This window comes from Oryctolagus cuniculus, chromosome 9 (assembly GCF_964237555.1).
Source record: "Oryctolagus cuniculus chromosome 9, mOryCun1.1, whole genome shotgun sequence".
In the NCBI taxonomy this organism is placed as follows: domain Eukaryota; kingdom Metazoa; phylum Chordata; class Mammalia; order Lagomorpha; family Leporidae; genus Oryctolagus; species Oryctolagus cuniculus.
Window position 1 is genome coordinate 60,310,953 of NC_091440.1, and position 27,745 is coordinate 60,338,697.

Genomic DNA, 27,745 nt, shown 5'->3' on the forward strand with positions numbered 1-27,745 from the left:
CGGTTTCACCTTTCTTTCCTAACTCTGCCAACAGCCCCTAGCCCGCAAGTCCGGGTTGCTCCGCTGGTCAAAGTGCGTGCGGGCTAGTTGGCCAAGTTGAGGGCGGCGACGTCTCTGGGAACAGCTGTTTGCGTGCGGGGCGGAGGCGAGGCGCGAGCTCCTTGGCCACGAGCCAGCGAGCCTAGAAGGAGGGTGGAGAGTCTGGGTCTCAGAGGAGGAGCGAAAGAAAGCGGGGTGGCTCGGGGACCTGAGGCTTGAGAGGCCTGTCCTTCGGCTCAGGTCCCGTCGCGCTTTCGCCCCTTCTGGGTGACCTCAGCCCCTTTATACAGACCCCACCTCTCCGGAGCCGGGAGTACCGCCCCTGTAGGGGGAGGGGAAGAGCAGGCGACTTCGATCGCGGATTGAGTCGTGCGGGCACCCGTAGTTGGGAACCGTGGAACGCCGGTCCCGGGAGAGAAGGGAGGTGTCCTAGCCGGGAGGGAAGCTCGGGTGGGCCTCGCGGCGGGCCGGGGCCCGACTCGCCCCCGCCTGGAAGAGCGCGAGTGTGAGTCGGAGCTGGGGCGACGCGCGGAGCGGCGGGCGCAGTCATGTGAGTTGGCTCTCAGGCCCTGAACAACGGGGCGTTGTTTCTCTGGGAGGCCCTGTCTCCCGCGGGGCTCCCCCGCCCCGCCGCCGCCGCCCTCTCCCGCCCTTCGGCCGGGGGCGTGACAGCGCGCTCTTAACTCGCTCGGGACCGGCCCCAGACCTGCGGGGCTGCTGCTCGGGGCGGGGTAGCCGTGCTGCCCAGGGGGCGTGCGGCCCGGACTGTGGGCCGCGAGGCCGCTGGGGGTGCGACGCCTTGGGGCGTCCGGCTGCGGCGGCGGGGGTCGCGGCCGCCCTTTGGGGGGCACTTGAACCCTAGCATGTCGTGAAGCTTTGCCTCCGCCGCCCTCTGGAAGCGGCCGGCCTTCCTAGCGTCAGGACTTCTTGTCTGCCTCCTTAGGGACCTTGGCTTTTCCAGCTCTCTGGCCCTGAGGCGCGAGAACAAAATGTATTAACTGGCAGTGTCGGAGCCTTCTCCAGGGTAGTTTCATGCTTAGTCCTTAAGATGGAAACAACTGGATTTGAGGCAGACTCTATATAGAGAGTTTCTGCAGGCCTCCCTTACAGCGACCCACCCCCTCCCCCCAAAAAAAAGAGAGGAACAGAAAGGATAAATATTTTTTTTACTTAATAAATGTGAATTTACAAAGTGCAACTTTTGCATTGTTGTGGCTTCCCCCCCAACCTCCCTCCCACCGGCAGCCCTCCCATCTCCCACTCCCTCTCCCATCCCACTCTTCATCAAGTTTCATTTCACTTACCTTTATATACAGAAGATCAACTTAGCATATACTAAGCAAACATTAACAGACTGCACCCACACAACCGCACAAAATAGAGAGTACTGTTCGACTAGTAGTTTTAGGATAAATATTTTTTTTCTCCAAGATGTTCCTGTTTACTCATACCGATGATAGTAACAAACCTGGAATTTAAGTTTTAAAGCTTTTTTATTATTGAAGGAGTTTTAAATCCAGTGCATGCATTTTCTAGTGTACTGTGAACAGAATTTCAGTTGACTACTTCATCTAGATAAATAATAAAACGGAAAATTGTATCACAAGATTCAGTTGCAGGGCTTATATAGGATACTCTAAAGAGACATAAAGCTTGCAGAATTTGACCTTTTTAAATTTCAAATCAGCTACGACTTGTTTTTCCTTTTGCAGGGCAGACTACTGGAAGTCACAACCAAAGAAGTTCTGTGATTACTGCAAGTGCTGGATAGCAGACAATAGGCCTGTATGATAATTTCACCCTCAAGAGATTTGAGTAATATTGTATATATGTGAAATGTTGCTTTTGATCAAAGTTTAGAGTTTACGAAGCACTTTCCTATTCATTGTTCTTGATTCCTAAAGATATCAAAAGATTTTTGTTGTCTTATCATCCCGTGTGAAAGTTATGAGCATTCTTTTCATTAATCTAAACTTGATTGTAAAGCCAAATTATTTCTGTTTGAAGCAGATAATCTTATCCATCTTTATGAAACACATGATGATGATGTTTGTAATATTGTCATATACGAAGAAAAATAAAAGTGGGAAACCTTTAAAACATAAAAACAACATAATGTTAGTTTTTCTTGTATGTTTCCCACTCTAAAAATATTTGATGCACAACTTAAATTTGAAATCTCAACTGTTGTGAAATTAAAAATAACGTTTCTGTTAAATACATTATTACTGTTACCGTCTAAATATGGATCTAGATCCAACATTTAACACAAAGCAAAAGCACATCATTGATTTTTTTTCCATCTCATGCTTGTCATAGTATTTTATACATACTACATAAACACTAGGATATCTGTGAAATACATATTCATATTCTTATTTGCAGAGTTAGAAATATGAAAGAATAGTAGTCACAGCTTTAGCAATGCTGTATTTCATAATAGATTTTTATTTATTATTGTTTATGAGATTTGTTTTGGCGTTTTTGAATGTTGCTGAAGTTCTTAACTATCTTGTTTAACTTAGACCATCCTTGTAAATAAATGTCGTAAATTTTTAAAATCACACACATTGCTCACAGTGCCTTCCTTTGAGGTATCCAGGCAGTAAAATGAATTTTATGATTACCTAGAGCAAATAATCCCTTCCACTGTAGTCTGTTTTTATCCCCTTGAATTGCTAATACTTGTTGGTTAAACCTTTAATTAGAAGGAAAGTTTAATTTTGAATGCTCCTTTAGCATTCTTTGTGTGGTATAATCAACTTTGGGAAACCCAGTATATGAAAGATAGAAGATGATTATTTGCTTTGGAAAGTTATACTTTAAAGAGGAATTCATAGCACTATTTTAGAACAGCCCAGTTAATGCATCATATAAGTTTTGATTGACAGAACTTATTTTGCAGTGCTTACCAGAAATTTCTTACTGCATGCAACTAGACACTTGTAATTTAGGAAACACTTCTGGTTGTCTAAATAGACAATATTGTTCACTTATCTATCCTTGTCCATCCATCCAGTTACCATTACTCTCCCTAGGTTAGCATTCTTTTCATTTTCTTTCAAGCCTTCCATTTTTTTTCTGTTTGCATGCATAGGTTCTTTAGTCCAGCACATGTTAAAGGTAACAAACTATACATGCTGTTCTATATCTTGATTTTTAAAAGTTGAATTGTGTTTCATGAAACTCTTTCCATCTTAGAGGGAGCTTCTTTGCTCCTATTACAGCAGCATATGGGAATGTACCATAGTTTGTTTATCTAGTCCTCTGTAGGACACTTGGATTGTTAGCTCAAACAGTACTGCAATGAATTACCTGTATATAACATCATTTTCTACTACACATGCAGGTTTATCTATGGAATAATTTCTCAGAAATGTTGGGTCAGAGGGTCAGTGTATGTGTAATTTTGTACTTTTGTAAATTTGTAATAGATATCACCAAATTGTCCTCTACAGGAGTTGTACATTTCACACCATTACCACCTTGTGTACACGTGTTTGTTTAGAATTTATGAGGAATTTTTAAATGCTTACTTTTTTCCAGTTCTGAGGAAGAAGGCTCTAAGACCATTGTTTTCTCTGTTTCTAACTTAATATGATGAACTGAAATTCTAGGGACTTACTGGTTTCAGTAGAGGTGTTAAGATTTTTTTTCCACTCCACTTTTGGCCTCATGTCTTCTTTGAGTCTTCATTACAATCATATCCACTACATTAGTCATCAAGGGTACCTTGTATTTTTCTCCATTGGTGTGGCCATCATAGTTTATTTTAAGAACCAAAGGAAACATAGTCAAAGGACATGATAACAAATAATGTGGTTCAGTTCTCTAGCATCATTTGAGAAAAAGGATCAGTTTGCATTAATATTAATCACTTTTTATCTCTTCTGCCAAGAATTTTCATTTCTGCGTTCTTATATTTTATTCCTATATTTACTGTATTACTATAAACTTTATTTGTTCATTTTCTCTTTTTTTATTTCCAAGAGTGTTGAATTTCATGAAAGAGGGAAGAATCATAAGGAAAATGTGGCAAAGAGGATCAGTGAGGTAATTTAGATTTTTCTTTGCCAATTTTTCTATGGAAAAGCAGTCCTTTATCTCACTTTCAATTTTGTGTGTATCTTACATAGATTAAACAGAAAAGCCTGGATAAGGCAAAAGAAGAAGAAAAGGCATCAAAAGAGTTTGCTGCGATGGAGGCAGCTGCTCTGAAAGCATACCAGGAGGATTTGAAAAGACTTGGCTTGGAGTCAGGTAAAAAAGCCAACTGTATGTTTTAAAAGTAACATCAAAGATCATGCTAAGTGACCTTTTATTGTTTCCATAAAGTTTTACACTCAGAGTATACTCTCAGCGCTTTGATTATGCGTTATAGCCCTATTTAGAGTATCGGATTTTGCTCACACACTTTTGTGTTACTATCCTCATTCGCAGCCACCATATTACCTTTTTGGTTATCTAGTCCTCCTAGCTCTGTCCTACCTGAGTGGTTAATTTCAAAGATACCTTAAGTTTTTTAGGTATTCCAGTTATGTGGCTAAAAGACACTATTTGTGAGGAAGTAAATATTGCATGAATCATGTTTATTTACATGGTTGAATATATAGTGAAGTGAACTTTTGTGGACAAGTAAACTGATTTTATATCTGGAAGGCAGATATTTTGAAGATCTGAAGATAACAAAGTTCTAGATAAAAGGCATTATTTAACTTGAATGTATCTTGTAATTGAATTTGGACTTTTTTTTTTTTTTTTTTTTTTTGACAGGCAGAGTGGATAGAGAGAGAGACAGAGAGAAAGGTCTTCCTTTGCCGTTGGTTCACTCGCCAATGGCCGCCATGGCTGGCACACTGGGGCTAGCGCACCACGCTGATCCGAAGGCAGAAGCCAGGTGCTTCTCCTGGTCTCCCATGAGGGTGCAGGGCCCAAGCACTTGGGCCATCCTCCACTGCACTCCCGGGCCACAGCAGAGAGCTGGCCTGGAAGAGGGGCAACTGGGACAGAATCCGGTGCCCCGACCGGGACTAGAACCCGATGTGCCAGCGCTGCAAGGCGGAGGATTAGCCCAGTAAGCCGCAGCGCCGGCCCGAATTTGGACTTTAAAATAGGAAGCTTCTGTGAACATTTCTTCCATGTCACATCCGTTCTCCTTAATCCGGGCAGTTAGCAGATCTCAGTTGGTGATGTTGCATAGCATTTGCAAAAGTAAAGATGGAGTGGTATTATTATTATCTTAATGAAAGAGGAAGAGAGCTGTACAGATAGAGCAAGCTGCCATCCATTGGTTCACTGCCTGAATGCCTGCAGTGGCATCTGACTGGGGCCAAAGCTGGGATCTGGGAACTCAATCCAGGTATCCCCACAGGGGTAGCAGGGACCCAGTCACTTGAGTCATCACCACTACCCACCTCCCAAGGTGTGAATTAGCAGGAGGCTGGAGTCTGGAGCAGAGGCAGATAAGGAATCCAGACATTCCGATTTTGGATGTAGGCATCTTAACCACTAAGCTAAATGCCCTAGAAGCTTTCAGTTAAAGTTTTAGAACAGAATAGCAGGATAATTGACATTGCCTTTACGAAAAAAGTATAGTTATAGCCAGACTTTTAAAATAGTATTTTAGACAGTGGTAGTCAAAAGGGGGAAAGAAAGATGTTTGGTTCCATGAAGTTGAAGCCATATTGTTCATTTTGAGAAGAAAAAAATACAAATACTCTGGAGAATTAAAGAATGGTTCAAAATTCATCTCATCAATTATATGGATTAAGAAATTCCATTTTATTACCCTTTGAGCAAATAAATATTAGCATTTTATATATAAATGAATTTTAATGTTGAATATTTTTCATAGCATTGTTCTCCAGAACAGAATGTGTATATAATATATATATATATATATATTTTTTTTTTTTATTTGAAAGACAGAGTTACAGAGAGAGGTCGAGACAGAGAGAGGTCTTCCATCCACTGGTTCACTCCCCAGATGGGCGCAGTGGCTGGAGCTGCACCAATCTGAAGCCAAGAGCTTCTTCCAGGTCTCCCACATGGATGCAGAGGCCAAGGACTTGGGCCGTAGCAGAAAGCTGGATTGGAAGAGGAGCAGCCAGGACTAGAACCGGCACCCATATGGTATGCTGGTGCTTCAGACCAGGGCTTTAACCTGCTGTGCCACAGAGCCAGCCCCTAGTCCCCAGAATATGTATTTCTTTAAAAGTGAAGCAATGCAGTACAAAGAATAGACCTTTTAAAAACTCAATAACTGGGCCAGTGGTGTAGTAAGGTTAACCATCCCCCTATAGCGCCAGCATCTCATATGTGCACCGGTTCCTGTCCTGGCTGCTCATTTTCCAATCTAGCTCTCTGCTAAATGGCCCAGGAAATGAGCCAAGTGTTTGGGCACCTGCACCCTTGTGGAAGACTCAGAAAAAGTTTCTGGCTCCTGACTTCAGATCAGCCCAGCTCTGGACATTGTAACCATTTGGGGAGTAAACCAGGGATAGAAGACTTCTCTCTCTGTCTCTCCCTCTGTTGTAACTCTGCCTCTCAAATAAATAAATCTTAAAAAACAAAAAACAAAAAAAAACCTCAATACCATTAAGTTTTTTCAGAAATCTTTAGAACTTTTTTTTAAAGATTTATTTATGTATTTGAAAGGCAAAGTTAGAGGCAGAGGTAGAGTCAGAGAGAAGGCGGGGGTGCTCAAACTGGCATCCATATGGATGCCGGCACTGCAGGTGGCAGCTTTATCCACTATGTCATAGCGCCGGCCCCTAGAATTCATGATTTTTTTTTTTATTTTATTTTTTGTGCTATCGTCTATCCAGGGATAGTTTTTTCCCCCCCCTCAGTGATACGTCAGCTAAATCTTTTCTTTTAAATAATTAAGAATATACATTATTTTTAGTGGCTTCAGAGTGGTTAGGAACACAGACTCTGAGGTCAAATAGAATTGCCTCTCACTGGTTTTATGATCTTAGTTTTTTTAAAAATATATTTATTTATTTATTTGAAAGGCAGAGTTAGAGAGAAAGCGATACCTCCAACTGCAAGTTCATTCCCCGGGTGATCTCAGCAGGCCAAAGCCAGGAGCCAGGAGCTTCTTCTAGGCCTCCCACATGGGTACAGGGGCTCAGGCACTTGGGCCATCAATCTGCTTTCCCAGGCACATTAGCAAGGAGCTGGATTGGAAATGGAGCAGCCTGGACACAAACAGTACCCATAAGGGATGCTGGCATTAAGGCAGCGGCATAACCTGCTATGCCACAAAGCTGGCACCAATAACTTCAGATTTTTGCTAAAATTAGGTAACATGCTGGAATAATTTGCTTGTTACAGTGACCACCCATAACAAGTGTCTAGGAATGGGGAACCATCATTATTTTGTCTATAAAGCATAACTCAATTTAACCTCTTCCTCATTAAAGTGAATTGCTTAGAGCTTTTCTACTACTAAAAAGAATACTGCAGGAGCTGGTATTTTTTTTTTCTATACAGAAGATTTAAATTCTTATGTACTTAAATTAAACATTGTTTCACTTTGTCCTTTTTATAGCTGTTTTTGATCTTGTATTTATATTTGTGTAAAGAAATGGGGAAGGGGCCGATGCCATGGCTCACATGGCTAATCCTCCGCCTGCGGCACCGGCATCCCATCTGGGTGCCGGGTTCTAGTCCTGGTTGCTCCTCTTCTGGTCCAGCTCTCTGCTGTGGCCCGGGAGGGCAGTGAAGGATGGCCCAAGTGCTTGGGCCCTGCACTTGCATGGGAGACCAGGAAGAGGCACCTGGCTCCTGGCTTCAGATCGGTGCAGCGCCTGGCTGTAGCAGCCATTTTGGGGGGTGAACCAACAGAAGGAAGACCTTTCCTTTTTCTCTGTCTCTCCTTCTCACTGTCTAACTCTGCCTGTCAAAATTAAAAAAAAAAAAAAAAAAACAAGAAAGAAAAGAAATGGGGAAGAAGCAGGGAATGATATTTAATTACCTTTTTTCTGAATAATTAACCAGTTATAATCCCTTTTGTTCAAGGATCTTTTTCCCTCTAAAAAAAAAACACTCAGGGGGCCGGTGCTGTGGTGTAGTACGTAAAACCACTGCATGCAGTACCAGCATCCCAGATGGGCACCAGTTCAAGTCCTGGCTCTCTGCTGTGAGCTGGGAAAGCAGTGGCAGATGGCCCAAGTCCTTGGGCCCCTGTACCTTGTGGCAGAAACGGAAGAAGCTCTAGGCTCTCAGCCTCGCATCAGCGCAGCTCTGGCCATTGCAGCCATTTGGTGAGTGAACCAGCAGATGGAAGACTCCTCCCTCTCTCTGCCTCTGGCTCTCTGTAACTCTGCCTTTCAAATAAATAAATCTTAAAAAACAAAAATTAAAAAAAGAAAAAAACACGGGGATTCTGCAGTAGGCTGTGTATCTGGACTTAGGCATGTGTTTGTTATTCCTGCATCAGTTCTACCCAGCTCAGTGTTTTAACCGTAATTTTATATTAACTTTTAATCCTTGGTAGAACTAAGTTCCCCTTATCACCTTTTTTAAATTTTTCTGTTTATTCTTCCATGCTTATTTTTGCAAATAATAATAATGTGTCAGCTTCCCCAAAGAATTTGTCAGGCTTTTGATGAGAATAACGTTATTAATTTTTTTAAAGATTTCTTTCTTTATTTGAAAGGCAGAGTTAGAGGCAGAGGCAGAGAGAAAGAGAGAGAGAAAGTCTTCCAGCTGCTGGTTCACTCCCCAAATGGCTGTAAACCTCAGAGCTGGGCCAATCAGAAGCCAGGAGCCAGGAGCTTCTTTCGGGTCTCTCATGGGAGTGCAGGAGCCCAAGCACTTGGGCCATCTTCTGCTACTTTCCCATGCCATAGCAGAGAACTGGATCAGAACTGGAGCAGCTGGGACTCAAACCGGTGCCCATATGGGTTGCTGGTGCTCCAGGCAACGGCTTTACCTGCTATGCCACGGTGCCCGCCCCCAACATTATTAATATTTTATGCCAGCAGAAATAATAGTAATAATAAAGTTACCTTTGCTGCTTCACCCTTGTCTCTTTTCTTCTCTAGAAATTTCAGAGCCAAGTGTATCCCCGGTAACGAGCACTGCCCCACCCGCCCCTGCATCAAATCAACAGAAAGAAAAAAAGAAGAAGAAAAAAGATCCTTCAAAGGGAAGATGGGTAGAAGGTGTAACATCTGAGGGTTACCATTATTATTACAATCTTATCACAGGGGGTAAGTCATTGAGGCTTATAAATAGTAGGGAATAATTCTACTAACAGAATAGAAGTTTATTTTGTGTTAAGATTTTTTTTTAAATGTTGCAACATTTAAACAATTAAAGACGATAACTTTCATTTTTGTCATAAAAATTATGTGTCCTATAAAAAGATAGCCTTCTCATAGTGATTCATTATTATGCTTAGTCAAAGTCTTAATAATTCATTACAAATAAGGTATAGCTTATTGTCATATACTATATGAACTATATGAAAATAAAACATTAAAGGTTTTTCAAATGTACTTCACAAATGGTAGAGAATCCTTGAAATTATTATATCCACAGGTCTCCCACCTAGGTAGCAGATGCCCAAACACTTGGGCTGTCCTCTACTGCTTTCCTAGGCCATTAGCAGGGAGCTGGATCAGCAGTGGAGCAGCCAGGACTGGAACCAGCACCCATATGGGATGCTGGCACTGCAGGCATCTTTTATGCCACGATGATGGCCCCAGTAAATATTTTTTAAAAAATAAAAATGAAAGAAAATGAAAAGCTAGAAAAAAGTTAAGAATAATTGGGAAGGTAGGAGAGTCAGAGTTAATCATGAAGAAAACTTTGGACTGACAACATTGTAATTATTGTAATTAAGATCTTTAGAAATAGTATCAGAGTTCTGGCCGGTGCTGTGGTGTAGCAGGTAAAGCCGCTGCCTGCGGTATTGGCATCCCACATGGGCACCGATTCAAGTCCTGGCTGCTCCACTTCCGATCTGGCCCTCTTCTATGGCCTGGGAAAGCAGAAGAAGGTGGCCCAAGTGCTTGGGTCCCAGCACCCGCCTGGGAGACCCAGAGGAAGCTCCTGGCTTCTGGCTTCGGATCGGCACAGCTCCAGCTGTTGCCAACTGGGGAGTAAACTAGTGGATGGAAGACTTCTCTGCCTCTCCTTGTCTCTGTGTAGCTCTATTTTTCAAATAAATAAATAAATTTTAAAAAAAGAAAAAAAAATAGTATCAGAGTTTCCACTCAGCCATTAACTGAAGTGCATATTGTAGCTGGCAGTGAAGATCAGTGGTTATATCCTAGGGATTAGAAATCTTCCTCAAATTTATTTAGAAACTATTAATTTATTTTCTCCCATCTGGGGCTTATTGTTTGCTTTCTTCACCATCTTTGTGTCAGTAATATTTTTTTTAAAGATTTATTTTATTTACTTGGAAGACAGAGTTAGAGAGAAGTAGAGATAGAGAGAGAGGTCTTCATCTGCTGGTTCACTCCCCAGTTGGCAACGACTGTGCCGATCCAAAGCCAGGAGCTTCTTCCGGGTCTCCCATGCAGGTGCAGGGGCCCAAGGACTTGGACCATCTTCTGCTATCCCAGGCCATAGCAGAGAGCTATGATTGGAAGAGGAGCAGCCGGCACTAGCACTGGCGCCCATATGGGATGCCGGCGCTTCAGGCCAGGGCAATTAACCCACTGCACCACAGCACCAGCCCCAGCAATACTTGTTTTTAATTCCTCCATACTTCATCTTGTTTCTTTTCTGAGTCATTATCTGTTCCATATCTCACTGTCTCTTGGACAGGAATGTCTAAAAGCCATCTCCTTCCTTCAGAACTCACCAGCCTAAAGTCTGGGAAGTCTTTTAAGGGCAGCCAGTCTTACTTACCTCTAATAATTCCTTTGGAAGTTCTACTGATATCTGATACTTAGGGCACTCACATGTATTCTCTGCAGAGTACTATTGAGATGTATATTGTTTCTTTGTTATTTTTCAGTTGTGTTTTAAACGATATAGTATTTTGTACACAATGACTGTCTTTGAAAAAATTTTTTTAATCAAAAAGATTTTACAAATGCAATATATTTTGCTTTAAGCATCTCAGTGGGAGAAACCTGAAGGATTTCAAGGAAACATAAAAAAGGTAACTGAAGCATATTTGTAGTGTTTTGTTTTGTTTTGCTTTATTTAAATTGATTGGCTTCTGGGATGGTTTTAGAGTTTTTTAAACAAAGTTACTTCCAAATAATCGTCTTCCCTGCCAACTTTGTCCCTTTCTTTCTGTAATCCTTTCATTAGAAGGCAGGGTGGAGGTGGAAAGGTGATATCTATCCAAAAACTCCCATTCGCATGTCCTTGTTCATGTGGAAAGAATTTTTCCTGGCTTTCAGAGGTGAGAAATTCTCTCCTTGAAACTTGGTGCATGATTAGAAGAAACCAAGCTTCCTAGCCATATCATCACCCCTAATTCCCAGGTGTCAAGTGGAAAGGGAAGGGTAGCTGACTCTGCTTAGTTACTCAGTTATGCTTGTTATCTTCAGTTTATGCTGGTTTTTTTTTTCTTCTCATTAGACAGGAGGGAAGACCATTTGGGTAGAAGGTTTAAGTGAAGATGGTTATAACTATTATTATAATACAGAAACAGGAGGTAAGTGTTACCTTTGATTATCTTAACTATCTAAAATTTTAGCTGAAACTGATTAGCTTACTAATGAATCATCTGAACATGGAAATTTCAGATATGATTAACAGTTCTGTAGCAAACGTGTATTAGTTTTCATAGTTTACATACATTAATACAGTGGAAAAGCAAAACGATTTCTATAATAAATTATGCTACACATTAATGTTATTTATAGTTGGTGTTGTTTTCACAAATTAAAAAGTCATTTAACTTTAATCATTTTGACTTTAACATTACTGGTTTTTATCATGATTATTTTAGTGATTATTTCCTTGGAAGGTATCTTACAATCACCTAGTTCAACTTGACTCTTCCTTTTTGAAAAAAAGCCTGCAGGGCATAGCAGGTAAAGCTGTTTCAAGTCCTGGCCGTTCTACTTCCGATCCAGCTCTCTGCTGTGGTCTGGGAAAGGAGTAGAAGATGGCCCAAGAACTTGGGCCCCTGTACCCCCGTGGGAGACTTGCAAGAAGCACCTGGATTCAGATGGAGGCCTCTCTGTAACTTTGCCTTTCAAATAAATAACTCTTAAAAAAAAAAAAAAAAAAAAAAAAAAAAAGAGCCTGTAGCTGTTAGCAGTGGCTGAAATTATCAAATTTCAATTTTACTAATTTAATATTTCACTTAGAAAAATCTTCATAAAGTGTGTGTAATTAATGATTACCTAAAGTGTACAAGTTAATATTGTATGTAATTTCATAAAACCGGTTTCTACTATAGGCAAATTTACCAGAATGGCTATATAATAATGTAACTTTGGGAGAGGCTTTTTTTTTTTTTTTTTAAATGTTTTTCATTCTATTTGAAAGGCAGAGGGAAAGAGAGAGATTTTTTTTTTTTTTTTTTTTTTTTTTTTTTTTTTTTTTGGACAGGCAGAGTGGACAGTGAGAGAGAGAGACAGAGAGAGAAAGGTCTTCCTTTGCCGCTGGTTCACCCTCCAATGGCCACCTCTGCAGCCGGCGCACCGCGCTGATCCTGGCAGGAGCCAGGAGCCAGGTGCTTTTCCTGGTCTCCCATGGGGTGCAGGGCCCAAGCACCTGGGCCATCCTCCACTGCACTCCCTGGCCATAGCAGAGAGCTGGCCTGGAAGAGGGGCAACCGGGACAGAATCCGGCGCCCCAACCGGGACTAGAACCCGGTGTGCCGGCGCCGCAAGGTGGAGGATTAGCCTATTGAGCCACGGCGCCGGCTGGAGAGAGATTTTTTTTATCCACTGATCACTTCCCAGATGCCAGCAGTTGCTGGTGCTGTGCCAGGTTGAAGCCAAGAGCTCAGAACTCAGTTCTGTCTCCCATAAGGGTGGCAGGGGTCCAAGTATATCTGGGCCGTTACCTGCTGCCTCCCAGTGTACACATGAGCAGGAAGCTGGAATCCAAAGCAGAACTGGGACTCAAATCTAGGCACCATGGCATGGGTTGCAGGCATCCCAAGTAGCATTTTATCTGCTGCATCTAGTTCCTGCCTGCATTAAATCTCTTAGGAGGAAAAGGCTCTTTTAACCTCCAAGTTGATGCCTAGTCTGCCCAATTATAGTGTTTCTATCCTAGTAAAATTAAAATTTTAAATATTTATAGAGATAAATAACATAGTGTTATATAATACAGCTTTGTAGTTAGGAAAATCTAAGCTCAATACACAACTTTTCCCTTTTCTGGTGCATGATCGTGAACTAATAACAGCCTAATAGCTGTTCAGCCAAAAAATAGATCATGTGTATTCTCTCTGGGGTCATGAGGGTCAGGTGTCTTTATAAAGCTCCCAGAACAGTACCTAGCACATAGTGGGTGCTTTAAAAATTATTTCTTGAATGCTGTTTCATTATTTATGGGAAAGTTTTATTATTTGCGGGAAATATAGACATGGAAAGGTAATGTTTTTCATTTATGTTAGAACATATCCTATATATTAATAAAGGGCTATACATACTGATTTTCCCTGAATAATTTCAGTTTATAACTGGGCCAGTGTAATTAGTAGCAACAGCTTTCACTGTTAAAACTGTTCTAGCTGGACAGTAAATTATATAGCCTATCTCCCTTTTATTAAACTAAAAATAGAGAATAACTGAAAGATAATTAGATATGCGGTTATTTTACTAAAAGTATAATGAACCACTAGATGGCAGTACAATTCAATCAGTTGGATGTGGTTTTTTTTTTTCAACTATAAAAACGACAAATTGTACTCATTCAGATTTTCACAATCTAATTTTATTTTGTGAAAATTCCAGTAAATCTTTTTTGTAAGTAAATTTTAAGAACTATCAAGTATGTTCACTCTCGTTATATTTCCTGAAATTGGTGTCAAGCTGATGTAAGTATCACCAAGTTCTTAGATCTCTGGAGTTGTAATTTATGCATATGATAAATCTAGGTTGTGGGAAATAAGTTTCTGAAAGATTTAAGAAGCAAGAGGATTGGGAATTTTATTGTGTCTTTGTCGCTCCCCTTCTTCGTGGAGGAGCAACACAGGACCCTGCGCTGTTCTTTCGTCTGCTCGGCCCTCCCCGGGTTTGCTGCTGGTTCTTCCCGGGTTGGCTACTATCCCTTCCACCTCCGTGGAAGGGCAGTTCCCCCTGGCCACATTCCCCACTTCCGCAGGGGAGCGGCACACCGCCGGCCGGTTCTCTCGGGGGCTGCACGGGTTCCCTTAGATGTTCCCCATAGATGTTCCCGATGCATGCCGTCTCTCTCCTCCTTTATAGTCCTCCTCCGCCAATCCCAACTCGGCTGCCCACACGCCGAGTACGCTGCTCTCCAATCAGGAGCAAGTCCTACAGTTAATTGGTTGAACTGGAGGCAGCTGTGCGGAAGCTGTTTACTTCTCTCCCAGCGCCATATTGTGGGAGAGCAGATGCATAGAATAAGTCTTAATTCGAGTAACTTAGTCTAGTCCGGATTGCTCCCCACAGATCCCCCTTTCTTTTTATTTTTTAGCGTTGATACGCGCCTGTCTTCGGTGTCCCGCGGCACACACTCTGCTCTACTTGCTAGAGTTGCCACAGGCTCTTACAAGTCCTATCAATCAGGAAAACCGAATCCGGGTCCTCTCTTCGCCATGTTGTGAGGAGGTTTTTAGGCGCTGATGCGTGCCTGTGTTCGGTGCCCTGCAGCGCATGCTCTGCTCTGCCTGCAGGGGACTTACAAGACCTATCAGGCAAACCGAATCCAAGCCTTCTCATTGCCTTATTGTGGGGGAGACTTATTAGTGTTGGTTCGTGCCTATCTTCGGTGACCTGCAGCTCATACTCTGGTCGAGCTTTGCTGGCGCTTACCGCCTTAAATCAGGCAGACCGAATCCAAGCCTCCTAATTGTTGCATTGTGGGGAAGCTTTACTGATGTTAATTCGTGCCTGTCTTCGGTGACCTGCGGCTAGCCGCCCAGGTGCTCATCGCCTCACTAATCGGGCAGACCGAATCCAAGCCTTCTAATTGGCATGTTGAGGGGAGGCCTTATTTTTCTCTATTTCTCTATCTCCGGGCATTCCTACCTCTCCCATTTCACTTCTGTCTTCCAGCATTCCCATTTCTCTTTTACTTCACTTCCAAACTTCTGTTTCTCTTATCCCCGCAGCTTCCCGGCACCTCGCCGCTTCAGCCTGCGCGCCTCTCTCATCTGCGCAGCTTCCCGGCTTTGCGCGGCTCGGCTTCGCGCGCTCGGCGGTCTCCACGCTTAACCCTTTCGCGTCTGAACCACGGCCTACGCCAGCGTTCCCTATCTATTCACGCCCCGTGCTCTCTCTGCACGCGGCGGCTTCCGCGAGTAACACAGCGTAGCTTGCGTCTCCACCACTAGCATTCAATCCAAGTTCCCCGGGCTAGCCTGGCGAATTCAACCCAGCGTACGTCTCCGCCCCACGATTTGGCTTCCCGTCCTTTGCTCCCCGGGCTAATCAGACGGATCCCAATCTGGCTTACGTCTCAGCTTCTGGTTTCAACTTTTCGCCCCCTATTCCCGGGCTAACTTGGGAACCCCAAAGTGGCTTTCGTTTCCGCCTTGGCCTGCCCCCCGCGGCTTCAATTTCCCTAACATTTTTCTCTACCTGGTATGTTTCCCCAAGCTTTCCTCCAACGATGTTCCTCCCTCATTTCTCCTGGCCTCTCCCCACAGTCCGCGTCCAAGCCTGTTTGTTCTAGCTTTCACTTTCGCTTTCGACCTTAGAGATTTCTCCCAGCTTCCCCCCGTAGTCCGTATCCGAGTCTATGCCTAGGCTTTCAACAGCTTCTTCCGGCACCCTTTTCGTCCGGCTTTTCCCTAGGCTGTTTGCTAGTCTCTCTCTCTGGTATTTTCCTGCTTCTTCCCGTTTCTTCCCTCCTAAGTTTCCTATCCGTCCTAGGTTTCCTATCCGAGTCATTTCTTCCCTCCTAAGTTTCATATTCGTCCTAAGTTTCCTATCCGAGTCACGGCACCATTATGTCGCTCCCCTTCTTCGTGGAGGAGCAACACAGGACCCTGCGCTGTTCTTTCGTCTGCTCGGCCCTCCCCGGGTTTGCTGCTGGTTCTTCCCGGGTTGGCTACTATCCCTTCCACCTCCGTGGAAGGGCAGTTCCCCCTGGCCACATTCCCCACTTCCGCAGGGGAGCGGCACACCGCCGGCCGGTTCTCTCGGGGGCTGCACGGGTTCCCTTAGATGTTCCCGATGCATGCCGTCTCTCTCCTCCTTTATAGTCCTCCTCCGCCAATCCCAACTCGGCTGCCCACACGCCGAGTACGCTGCTCTCCAATCAGGAGCAAGTCCTACAGTTAATTGGTTGAACTGGAGGCAGCTGTGCGGAAGCTGTTTACTTCTCTCCCAGCGCCATATTGTGGGAGAGCAGATGCATAGAATAAGTCTTAATTCGAGTAACTTAGTCTAGTCCGGATTGCTCCCCACATGTCTTCTTGATTAGATGGTAGTGTGAAGTAGATGCAGTATTGCCAGTTTTAAGAGATGGGAAGTGTTATATTGGAATGGTTTTTGAATAGATTTGGTGACTAAACAACATGACTATTAAAATGTATTGAGCAGAATCTAAATGGGAGAAACCTGATGATTTCATTCCACACACTGGTAATGTGCTTTCTGATAAAGTCAATGAAAAGTCACTTGGTGCCCTAGAAGAATCAAAATCATTAGATTCGCATAGTGGTTCTGAAGGGGAACAGGAAGCAAAAGAAGTCATCTCTACAGAAAGACCAAAGCTAAAAATAAAGTTTAAGGTAAGCTCTTGACTTATTTATTCTTCACAAAAGTTTATTTATAAAAAGATCTGCAAACCTCTTCATACATCTGGTATGAGACAGAAATACAGCCAAGACATACACAATAATTTCCTTATATCTGCAGTTTCACTCTGCAACTTCAGTTACCTGCAGTCAACCACAGTCCTAAAATATTAAATAGAAAATTCCAGAAGTATATAATTTGTTTTAAATTGTGTGTCACTTTATGGATAATGTGATGGAAACTCTTTTTAACAGCATATCATTATAATTGTTCTATTATAATATTAGTTGTTAATCTCTAATTGTGCCTAATTTATAAATTAAACTTTTCTATAGGTATGTATCTGTGAGTAAACATTTGGGTTCAGTACTATCTGCAGTTTCAAGCATCTGTTGGGAGTCTTGGAATGTTACCTCCCTAGGATAAAGGGGGACTATTGTATTTTGGCAATTGCAAAACAGATGTACCACTTACTTATATCCATTTGGGCACAAGATGCTGAGTTTATATTGGACCTCAGTTTGAGAGGCCTTTGTAACATTCAAAGAGCTGTCTGAACAGGCCAATCTGCATGTCTAGGCTAGAAATAGTAATTTAGTATCATCAGTATACTGATAAAAGTTTAAATTTTGAAAAGGTGATATAACTTTGGAAAATGACTTTGAAAAGCCCTGAGAAACATTAAACACCTAAGTAGCAGTCAGACAAAGAAGCCCTCACAAGGCAGAATGAGGAAGAATGGTTAGAAGACTATGCAGAGAGGGACTGATGTTGGGGCACAGTGGGTTAAGCTGCAGCTCGCAACATCTGCATCCCATATTGAAGTGCTCAGAGAGCCTGAGTCCCAGCTTCTCTGCTTCTGATCCAGCTCCCTGCTAATGTACCTGGAAAACCAATGGAAGATTGCCCAAGTACTTGGGCCCCTGCACATAGTACCTAGCACATAGTGGGTACTTTAAAAATTATTTCTTGAATGCTGTTTCTTTATTTATGGGATATCTAGATGGGGTTTGGGCTCCTGACTTTGGCCTGGCCCATCCCTAGCAGTTGTGGCCGTTTGAGGAGTGAACCAGACAAAGGAGGATCTCTCCCTCTCCCTCTGTCACTCTGCCTTTCAAATAAATAAATAAATCTGTTTTAAAAAGAAAAGTATGCAGAGAGAAGAATCTAATGTCCCAGAAGCCAAATGAATGGAGAGCATCATGGATTAATTAGGTATAGAAAAGGAAAAAACAAATTAAGTCCATTGGATTTGGCACTTCAGAATTCCTTGATGCCCTACTAGAAGTTTCTGTACAGTTCTCAGTGGTAGAACTGAGATGAAAGGGATGATAGGATGGTGGTTTGATACTGACTTAATCATGAGAGATTTTGCTGGTAGTCATTGAGAAGAACTTCAGAGGAGATAGGAAATACCAACAAAAAATAAACAGGTTGGTTTTGAACAAGAAATAAACTCACATAAGAAGATAAATGTTTTGTTTTCTATAAAAAGATGTGATTATAAATGAGTTGGTATGAGGGAGGAAATTAAAAGAGTCATACTTTTTACCTTCAGTTTTCTCATTCAAATTAAATCAAAATTATTTTCTAAGAATGAGTTGCTCTAACATGGTATTAATTCAGAGAGGATATAGTAAAAAGGGTGGTCACTATTGGATCTCTAAGGTAAGAAAGCAGAAGAAAGGGAAGAATAAAAACAGCCTATTGATAAGTCCTTAATCGTAGAACTCATGACATTCATGAGATCAGTTACATAATGGTGCATTAAACATTTTACACAACAATAAACTAGTCAAGCATTAAAGTTCTTCTGTCAGTTTATTGTGTTAGGTGCAAATTAAATTATTGAGTTCATATATTATTATTTATAAATCTATAAGAAGACTTTTTAAAAACCTAAAGAAATTTTGTTTTTTTTTTTCCTGCTAATTTTGCTTTACATCTTTTATATCTCAGGAAAAAAATAAAAAGACTTTTACACCTCAGGAAAAAAATAAAAAGAATGAAGGAACTAAACCAGAAACACAGAAAGAAAAAAACATACCAAAACAAAATTCATCAGTTCCAAATGAAGAAAAACCCAAAGTACATAAAAAACCAAATCCTTATGGAGAATGGCAAGAAATTAAACAAGAAGTCAAGTCTAAGTAAGTACCTAAATTTTAATCCCATCATTATTACAACAAGTATTTGACATCCCAGCATTTCTATAAATTTCAAAGATGTTGTGTTCATTAAAAGTATAGCTCATTTCTTTACTTTTTACTATTATTTTTGATTGATGTATAATGTACATATTTATGAGGTGCAGTTTTTTTTAAAGATCTGTTTATGGGGCCAGCGCTGTGCCGCAGTGGGTTAACACCCTGGCCTGAAGTGCCGGCATCCCATATGGGCGCCGGTTCTAGTCCTGGCTGCTCCTCTTCTGATCCAGCTCTCTGCTATGGCCTGGGAAAGCAGTAGAAGATGGCCCAAGTCCTTGGGCCCCTGCACTCATGTGGGAGACCTGGAGGAAGCTCCTGCCTCCTGGCTTCGGATTGGCGCAGCTCTGGCCGTTGCGGCCATCTGGGGAGTGAACCAGCAGATGGAAGACCTCTCTCTCTCTGTAACTCTGCCTTTCAAATAAATAGAATAAATCTTTTTTTAAAAAAATGATCTGTTTATTTATTTGAGGGGCAGAGTTACAGGCAGAGAGGGAGAGACAGAAAGAGAGCTTCCCTCAGCTGGTATACTCACCAAATGGCCACAACAGCCAGATTGGGGCCAATCTGAAGCCAGGAGCTGCTTCCAAGTCTCCCACATGGATGCAGGGGTCCAAGCACTTGGGCCATCTTGTACTGCTTTCCCAGACCATTACCAGAGAGTGAATGGATCAGGAAATGGAGCATCCAGGACTCAAACTGGCATCCTGTTGAGGATACTGGTGCTCCAGGTGGGGACTTAATCTGCTGCGCCATTGCATTGGCTCCTGGTGCAGTGTTTGAATTCATACAAACATGGGGTCTTCAAAAAGCTCATAAAATGCAGATTATTTAAAAACTAGGTATGGGGCCGGCGCCATGGCTCACTTGGCTAATCCTCCACCTGCAGCGCTGGCACCCCGGGTTCTAGTCCCGGTTGCTCCTCTTCCAGTCCAGCTCTCTGCTGTGGCCTGGGAGGGCAGCGGAGGATGGCCCAAGTCCTTGGGTCCCCAGACCCACATGGGAGACCAAGAGGAAGCACCCGGCTCCTGGCTTCGGATCGGCGCAGTGCAGGCAGTAGCAGCCAATTGGGGAGTGAACCAACAGAAGGAAGACTTTTCTCTCTGTCTCTCTTTCACTGTCTATAACTCTACCAGTCAAATTAAAAAAAAAAAAAAAAACAACTTGGTATGAATTTTAAAACTTTTGCACCCAAACTTACCTTTTAGTTCTATTTTCCCATGAATCTTTTGAAGCACCCTCAAATACTGTGTAGTGATCAAATCTGGCTATTTAGCATACCCATTGCTTTAAATATTTTTCATTTCTAGGGAAAACATTCAAAAACCTCTCTTCTAGCTATTTTAAAATACATAATGCATTATTAACTAGGTTATGCTAATATATGATAGAACATCATAACTTAATTTCCTAACTATAATGTTGTACCAGCTGACAAACCTCTACCCATCTCCCCTTTTCCCTACTCTTCCCAGCCTCTGGTAACCTTTTTTCAACTGTTTTCAACTAGTTTCAACTGTTAATGATCAACTTTTTTAGATTCTACATGTGAGTGAGATTGTGTGGTACTTGTCTTTCTATGCCTGGCTTATTTCTCTTAAATCTAAAGGTCCTCCTTGTTGTCACAAATGACAGGATTTTATCATTCAGTGTACAGTATTCTGTTGTGTATTTATGCCACATTTTCATATCTATTTTTTTAAAGATTTATTTTATTTATTTGAAAGAGTTACAGAGAGAGGTAGAGAGAGAGAGAGAGGTCTTCCATCTGCTGACCCACTCCCCATATGGCCACAAAGGCTGGAGCTGCACCAAACCGAATCCAGGAGCCAGGAGCTTCCTCCAGTTCTCCCACATGGGTGCAGGGGCCCAAGGACTTGGGCCATCCTCTACTGCTTTCCCAGGCCATAGCAGAGAGCTGGATTGGAAGAGGAGCCGGCACCTCAGGCCAGTGCTTTAACCTGCTGCACCACAGCGCCGGCCCCCTGTGGGGAGCAGCTCGGACTAGACTAAGTTACTGGAATTAAGACTTATTCTATGCATCTGCTCTCCTCTGTGGGGAGCAGCCCGGACTAGACTGAGTTACTGGAATTAAGACTTATTCTATGCATCTGCTCTCCCACAATATGGCGCTGGGAGAGGAGAAAACAGCTTCTACCCAGCTGCCTCCAGTTCAACCAATAAACAGCAGGACCTGCTCCTGATTGGAGGAGAGCAGCGTACTCGGCGTGTGGGCAGCCGAGTTGGGATTGGCAGAGGAGGACTATAAAGGAGGAGAGAGACGGCATGCACCAGGAACGTCTATGGGGAACATCTAAGGGAACCCGTGCAGCCCCCGAGAAGAGCCGGCCGGCGGTGTGCCGCTCCCCTGCGGAAGTGGGGAATGCGGCCAGGGGGAACTGCCCTTCCACGGAGGTGGAAGGGATAGTAGCCAACCCGGGAAGAACCAGCAGCAAACCCGGGGAGGGCCGAGCAGACGAAAGAACAGCGCAGGGTCCTGTGTTGCTCCTCCACGAAGAGGGGGAGCGACAGCCCCCCACATTTTCATGTCTTAACTAGCAACAGATCTGGGAGTGTAGAGGTCTCTATGACATATTGATTTCATTTCCTTCAAATATACCAATAGTAGGGTTGCTGAATTATATAATTCTATTTTTAATTATTTGAAGAACTTCCATACTATTTTTCTCATTTCTTTCATTTCAGGAGTGTTTTTTATTTTTCCTAATTAAATAGTTTTAAATGTAAGAGAATGGTAGAGTTACAGAGAGAGAGAAGGAGAGACAGAGGTCTTCCATCTGCTGTTCACTTCCCAGATGGCTACAGGGGCTGGGGTTGAGGCTGGGCCAGGCTGAAGCCAGGAGCTTCTTCCAGGTCTCCCATGTGGGTGCTGGGGCCCAAGCACTTGGGCCATCTTTCACTGCTTTCTCAAGCACATTAGCATGGAGCTGGATCAGAAGTGGAGCAGCCAAGACTCGAACTGGCACCCATATGGGATGCCCACATCTTAGGCAGCAGCTTTATAGGTGCTATACCACAACACTGTACCCCCTCCCCAGGTTTTTTTTTTTTTTTTTTTTTTATTGTTTTGTGGGTTTTTTTTAGATTTATGTTATTTATTTGAAAGGCAGAGTGACAGAGGTTGAGACTGGGGTTGGGAGCCCCTTCCAGCCTCTGGTTTACTCTCCAAATAGCCACAATGGCCCCGACTGGTCCAGGCTGCAGCTGGAAGCCAGGAACTCCATTTGGGTTTCCTACATGGGTAGCAGGAACCCAAGCACTTGGGCCATCTCCTGCGGCCTGCCCAGGTGCACCAGCAGAATGCTGGATTGGAAGTGGGGCAGCCAGGGCTTGAACAGGCTTACCATTATAGGCTGCTGGTATCACAGTGGAGGGCTTAACCTATGGTTCCGTGAGACTAGCTTGGTATATTTCTTAATGAAATACTAGGAAATATATAACCACAGAATGTCAGATATTATTACAACCATATTGATTGTATATTGAGGTTACAAAAATAAACTGCCCCCTACATCAGCCCTGAAGTGATTTTTTTTTTAAAGATTTATTTTCATTTGAAAGACTGAATTAGTGGGAGAGACAGAGAAAAGGAGAGAGACCTTCCATCCATTAGTTGAATCCCCAAATGGCCACAACAACTGGGGCTGGACCAAGCCAAAGCCAGCCTCCCACATGTATAAGAGGGGCCCAGACACTTGGGCCATCTTCTGCTGTCTTCCCAGGCACATTAGCAACCCACTGGATCAGAAGCAGAGCAGACACAGGTCAAACTGGCACTCATATGGGATACCAGCATTTTAGGTAGTGACTTAACTTGCTGTGTCGCAGCACTGACATCTAAGTGATTTCTTAAATGACTTAAGATAGGAATATGATTGTTCTATGCCAACATCTCCTGCACTAAACTTATCAATAGTAATTTGTTATCTTTTAATGAATGTACTGTAAAGTCATTCCTGTTCACTTTTAACCTAATCAGTCAGTTTAATATGTAATATTACGTCTAACTTCATAAGTAGAGTAGCCTAATTTCTTACTAGAGCCTCCTCACTTAAAAATAAGCATTACTTTTTTTTTAGATTTACTTATTTATTTATAAGACAGAGTTACACGCCAGCTGCAGCGCGCTGGCCGCGGCGGCCATTGGAGGGTGAACCAACGGCAAAGGAGGACCTTTCTCTCTGTCTCTCTCTCTCTCTCTCACTGTCCACTCTGCCTGTCAAAAAAAAAAAAAAAAAAAGAGTTACAGAGAGGCAGAGGCAGAGAGAGGGAGAGAGAGAGGTCTTCTGTCCACTAGTTCACTCCCTAATTGGCCACAATGGCCAGAGCTGCGCCCATCCCCAGCCAGGAGCCAGGAGCTTCTTCTTCTTGGTCTCCCACACGGGTGCAAGGGCCCAAGGACTTGGCCATCTTCCACTGCTTTCCCAGGCCATAGCAGAGAGCTGGATCAGAAGTGGAGCAGCTTGGACACGAACCGGCACCCATATGGGATGCTGGCACTGAAGATAGTGGCTTTACCTGCTATACCACAATGCCAGCCCTAAAAAAATAAGCATTACTTAGTAAATTCTTGAAAATTAAGATAAATTTATAAACATTTTCATTGATTTATATTTCATCATTCAGATGTACTTGATTATACTCAGCCATCCCTTTTTTATTGGATATTTACATCATTTTTTCTTAACAAACTTTATTATATGGATATGTTTCTCTGTGTACATTTCTGACTATTTCTGCAAATAAAATGCCTGTCTAAAGGTTATGAGCATTTTTAAATCTTGATGCACAGAGCCCAGTGATTTTGTAGAAAGAGCATAACAATTTATATACTCCATCTGCAGTATCTGAAAGTCTCCATCCTGTTGGACTTCCCCAGTGTTAATTATGAGCTTTTAATTATATCCTAATTTGGCAAAGTCCTTAGGCCCCTACACCCGCATGGGAGACCCAGAAGAAGCTCCTGGCTTTGGATTGGCACAGCTTCGCCTGTTACAGCCAATTGGGGAGTGAACCAGCAGATGGAAGACCTCTCTCTCCCCCTCTCCCCCTCCCTCTCTCCCTCTCCCCCCTCCCTCTCTCCCCCTCTCCCCCTCCCTCTCCCCCTCTCCCCCTCCCTCTCCCCCTCTCCCCCTCTCCCCCTCTGCCTCTCTCCCCCTCTCCCCTCCCTCTCTCCCTTTCCCCCCTCCCTCTCTCCCTCTCCCCCCTCCCTCTCTCCCTCTCCCCCCCTCTCCCCTCCCTCTCTCCCTTTCCCCCCTCCCTCTCTCCCTCTCCCCCCTCCCTCTCTCCCTCTCTCCCTTTCCCCCCTCCCTCTCTCCCTCTCCCCCCTCCCTCTCTCCCTCTCTCCCCCTCTCCCCCTCCCTCTCTCCCCCTCCCCCTCTCCCTCTCTCTGCCTCTCCTCTCTCTGTATAACTCTGACTTTCAAATAAATAAATGCATCTTTAAAAAAAAAAAAAAAACTCAGGACTGCAGGGACTGGCTCTGTGGCACAGCAGGTTAAAGCCCCAGCTTGCAGCACCAGCATCTCATACGGGTGCCATATCATATGATGCACCTGGAAAAGCAGCAGAGGATGGCCCAAGTCCTTGTACCCTTGCACTCATGTGAGAGACCTGGAGGAGTCTCCTGATTCTTGGCTTCTGATTGGCTCAGCTCTGGCTGTTGCAACCATTTGGATAGTGAACCAGTGGATGTAAGACCTCTGTCTGTCTCTACCTCTCTCTGTAACTCCGTCTTTCAATTAAATAAAATTTTTAAAAAACTCGGGACTACAAAGAGAGGAAAAGTATTACCCAAAGGAAAAAAATACCAGCGGGAGTTCTAGGGCTAGAAGGGGAATGAGGGTCTGGTTGTAGCAAAGTGGATTAAACCTCCTCCTGCAATGCTGACACCCCATATGGGTACTGGTTTGAGTACCTGCTACTCCACTTCCAATACAGTTCCCTGCTAATACATCTAGGAAAGGAGCAGAAGATGGCCGGAGTGCTTGGGCCCCTGCTACCCACTTAGGAGACCTCAGTGGAGTTCAAGGCTAATGAAACATTAGAACCAAAATTAAAAAGAGAATATTTCTGCTCTAAGTACCTACTGCAGTATCTGGCACATAGTTAGACATTCAGTATAACTATTAGTATCATAAGTAAACTTTTGTAAATTTACACTTTCCACAAGTTTTGGTGAAATCTCACTTTTTTCTTTTTAATGATATTTTCTAATGGATTTTTTTCTCATGAACCAATGCTTGAATTTGTCTTTTTTAAATTACTTTTTAAATTTACTTTCATTTTTTAAGTTTGTTTCTTCATTTCTACTTTTATTTTTGTAATTTTCTTCTAACTTTTCTTAAAGTTCTCCGTTTTTGTTCTTTCTCCAGATAAATACTTAGAATATTAACAGAATGTGAGAAAGGGATCTATTTCATTATCCTTGTGCTGCTTATCATATATGAGTGTCAAGCACAGCATTTTCAAAGATGATGCATCATCTTTTGTGCCACAGAAATAGGAGTAGATGACACTTTTCATGACACATGTCCACTTTGGTAATTCCTTATTATGTTAAATACTGTGTAAAATCAGCGTTTCAGGATAGTTTTGTGCTCCAAAATGACCAACTTCTAACTTCTCACTATTATTATCATTAGAAAAGTGAACTTGGGGCTTTGGTGGATTCATAGGTTATATGAAAACATAATCTGTCAAATAATGGTTTAATTTTAACTTTCTCTTCCAGTGAGGAGGTAGATTTGGAACTTCCAAGCACTGAAAATGAGTATATATCAACTTCAGAAGGTGATGGTGGGGAATCAAAAGTGGTATTTAAAGAAAAAACCGTCACTTCTCTTGGAGTTGTTGCAGACGGTGTCGCCCCCGTTTTCAAAAAGAGAAGAATTGAAAATGGAAAATCTAGAAATTTAAGGCAACGAGGTGATGATCAGTAATTGTAAAAGAACTTCTTACGTACACTTTTTGGACAGAATGGAGACAATACATCTTAGAGATTCTCTGTATGTGTTTCTGACTATTTTGATGCTAAAAATTTAGATTTATTCTAAATGTATTTTATGTGAATTAAAATAAATCTTTTTTTTAAGAGAAACTTATCTTTGTTCCTAAAATGGAGCCTACCACATTGTATTGTAATACAGTGTATTATGTTCAGTGTCTAAAAATTGATAATTATATCATAATTTAAGATGCTATGTATCTTATTTAAAACATGGAAGCAAGGCTTTATTTCATTCTTACTCATATGCACATATTTACCTTTCATTGAAAATGCATTACTTTGCATACTAATATTAACTGTTATCCAAGAAACAAGAATCAGACCACATAAAAGAAAATTCAGACAGTGGCTGATTCTGAGGATCCTGTCAGAAGACTAATGTGGAAAGTATTTGCATATCATCTTACCTTACTCAATTTAAGGTAAAAAAGGCCGGTAAGTAGGAGCAGCTCAGGTACTCCAAATCAATTCTTAATATTTGGTGAAACCTGCACCAAAAGTAGGAATGAAAATTAGCCCCAATTCAGTTCAAAACAATAAATGTTGCTTAAGCATTTTTGCTTTGGGCCAACCATTATCTTAGGAACCTGGAGCTATAAAGATTAAAGAAACATGTCCCTCTTCTTCAAGAGTATGTGTCCTAGAAAATAGAGTTCACTTAGATTAGGAATTTTTCCATTTTCTGGTTAAATTTCTTTAAAAATGGACTTATTTAATCCATTTGCAAGTTCTTAAAATTATATTTTTCATAAATTGTACAGTATTTAACTTTTGGCAGTGAATATTTGTCTTTATAAGATACTAGTGTACATGTAAGAAAATGGTAGCTTATTAAACACTTCATTAAAGAGTAAGTTCTGTTTTTCTTCTTTCTAATACCAATCACATTCAACTTAGTTTAGCATTGGTAAGCTAGTATTTAGAGAGTTGTCTTTTGTTTGTTTGTTTGTTTGTTTTTGACAGGCAGAGTGGATAGAGAGACAGAGAGAAAGGTCTTCCTTTGCCGTTGGTTCACCCTCCAATGGCCGGCGCGGCCGGCGCGCTGCAGCCGGCACAGCACACTGATCCAAAGGCAGGAGCCAGGTGCTTCTCCTGGTCTCCCATGGGGTGCAGGGCCCAAGCACTTAGGCCATCCTCCACTGCCTTCCCGGGCCACAGCAGAGAGCTGGCCTGGAAGAGAGGCAACCGGGACAGAATCCGGCGCCCCGACCGGGACTAGAACCCCGGGAGCCGGCGCCACAAGGCGGAGGATTAGCCTATTGAGCCACGGTGCCGGCCGAGTTGTCTTTGTATTTATTCAGTCTGTTTATCTGAGTATTTCATGAATGTTGAAGTCTAGACTTTCTCCTCTATCATGAAGAAGTATTTCACAATATATTTTTAAAGATTTATTTATTTGAAAGGTAGACTGACAGATCTTCTATCAGCTGGTTCACTCTCCAAATGGCTGCAGGAGCCAGGGTTCATCCAGGCTGAAGCCAGAAGCCCAGAATTCTGTCTGGGCCTTCCACATGAGTGCAGGGGCTCAAGCACATTAGTAGGGAGCTGATCTAGAATGAGGCACAGGCACTCTTATATGTGTCCCCAGTGTTGCAAGTGGTG

At 42.6% G+C, this 27,745-nt stretch overlaps 1 protein-coding gene across 1 annotated transcript; it reads left to right on the top strand.

Moving 5' to 3' along the window:
* Positions 1–154: 154 nt before the first annotated feature.
* WBP4 (WW domain binding protein 4) lies at positions 155–26,997 on the top strand. Its single transcript, XM_008260030.4, has 10 exons — positions 155–589; positions 1,752–1,824; positions 4,030–4,092; positions 4,176–4,299; positions 9,093–9,260; positions 11,121–11,167; positions 11,596–11,671; positions 16,713–16,903; positions 18,870–19,060; positions 25,868–26,997. Coding segments are annotated over exons 1-10 (1,143 nt in total). The 5' UTR covers positions 155–587; the 3' UTR covers positions 26,076–26,997.
* The last annotated feature ends 748 nt before the right edge of the window (positions 26,998–27,745 follow it).

Excerpts from the sequence above, each read along its gene's own strand:
- WBP4 (XM_008260030.4), top strand. Across the intron at positions 1,825-4,029 it reads GGATAGCAGACAATAGGCCT|AGTGTTGAATTTCATGAAAG; the intron begins GTATGATAATTT and ends TTTATTTCCAAG. Across the intron at positions 4,093-4,175 it reads TGGCAAAGAGGATCAGTGAG|ATTAAACAGAAAAGCCTGGA; the intron begins GTAATTTAGATT and ends TATCTTACATAG.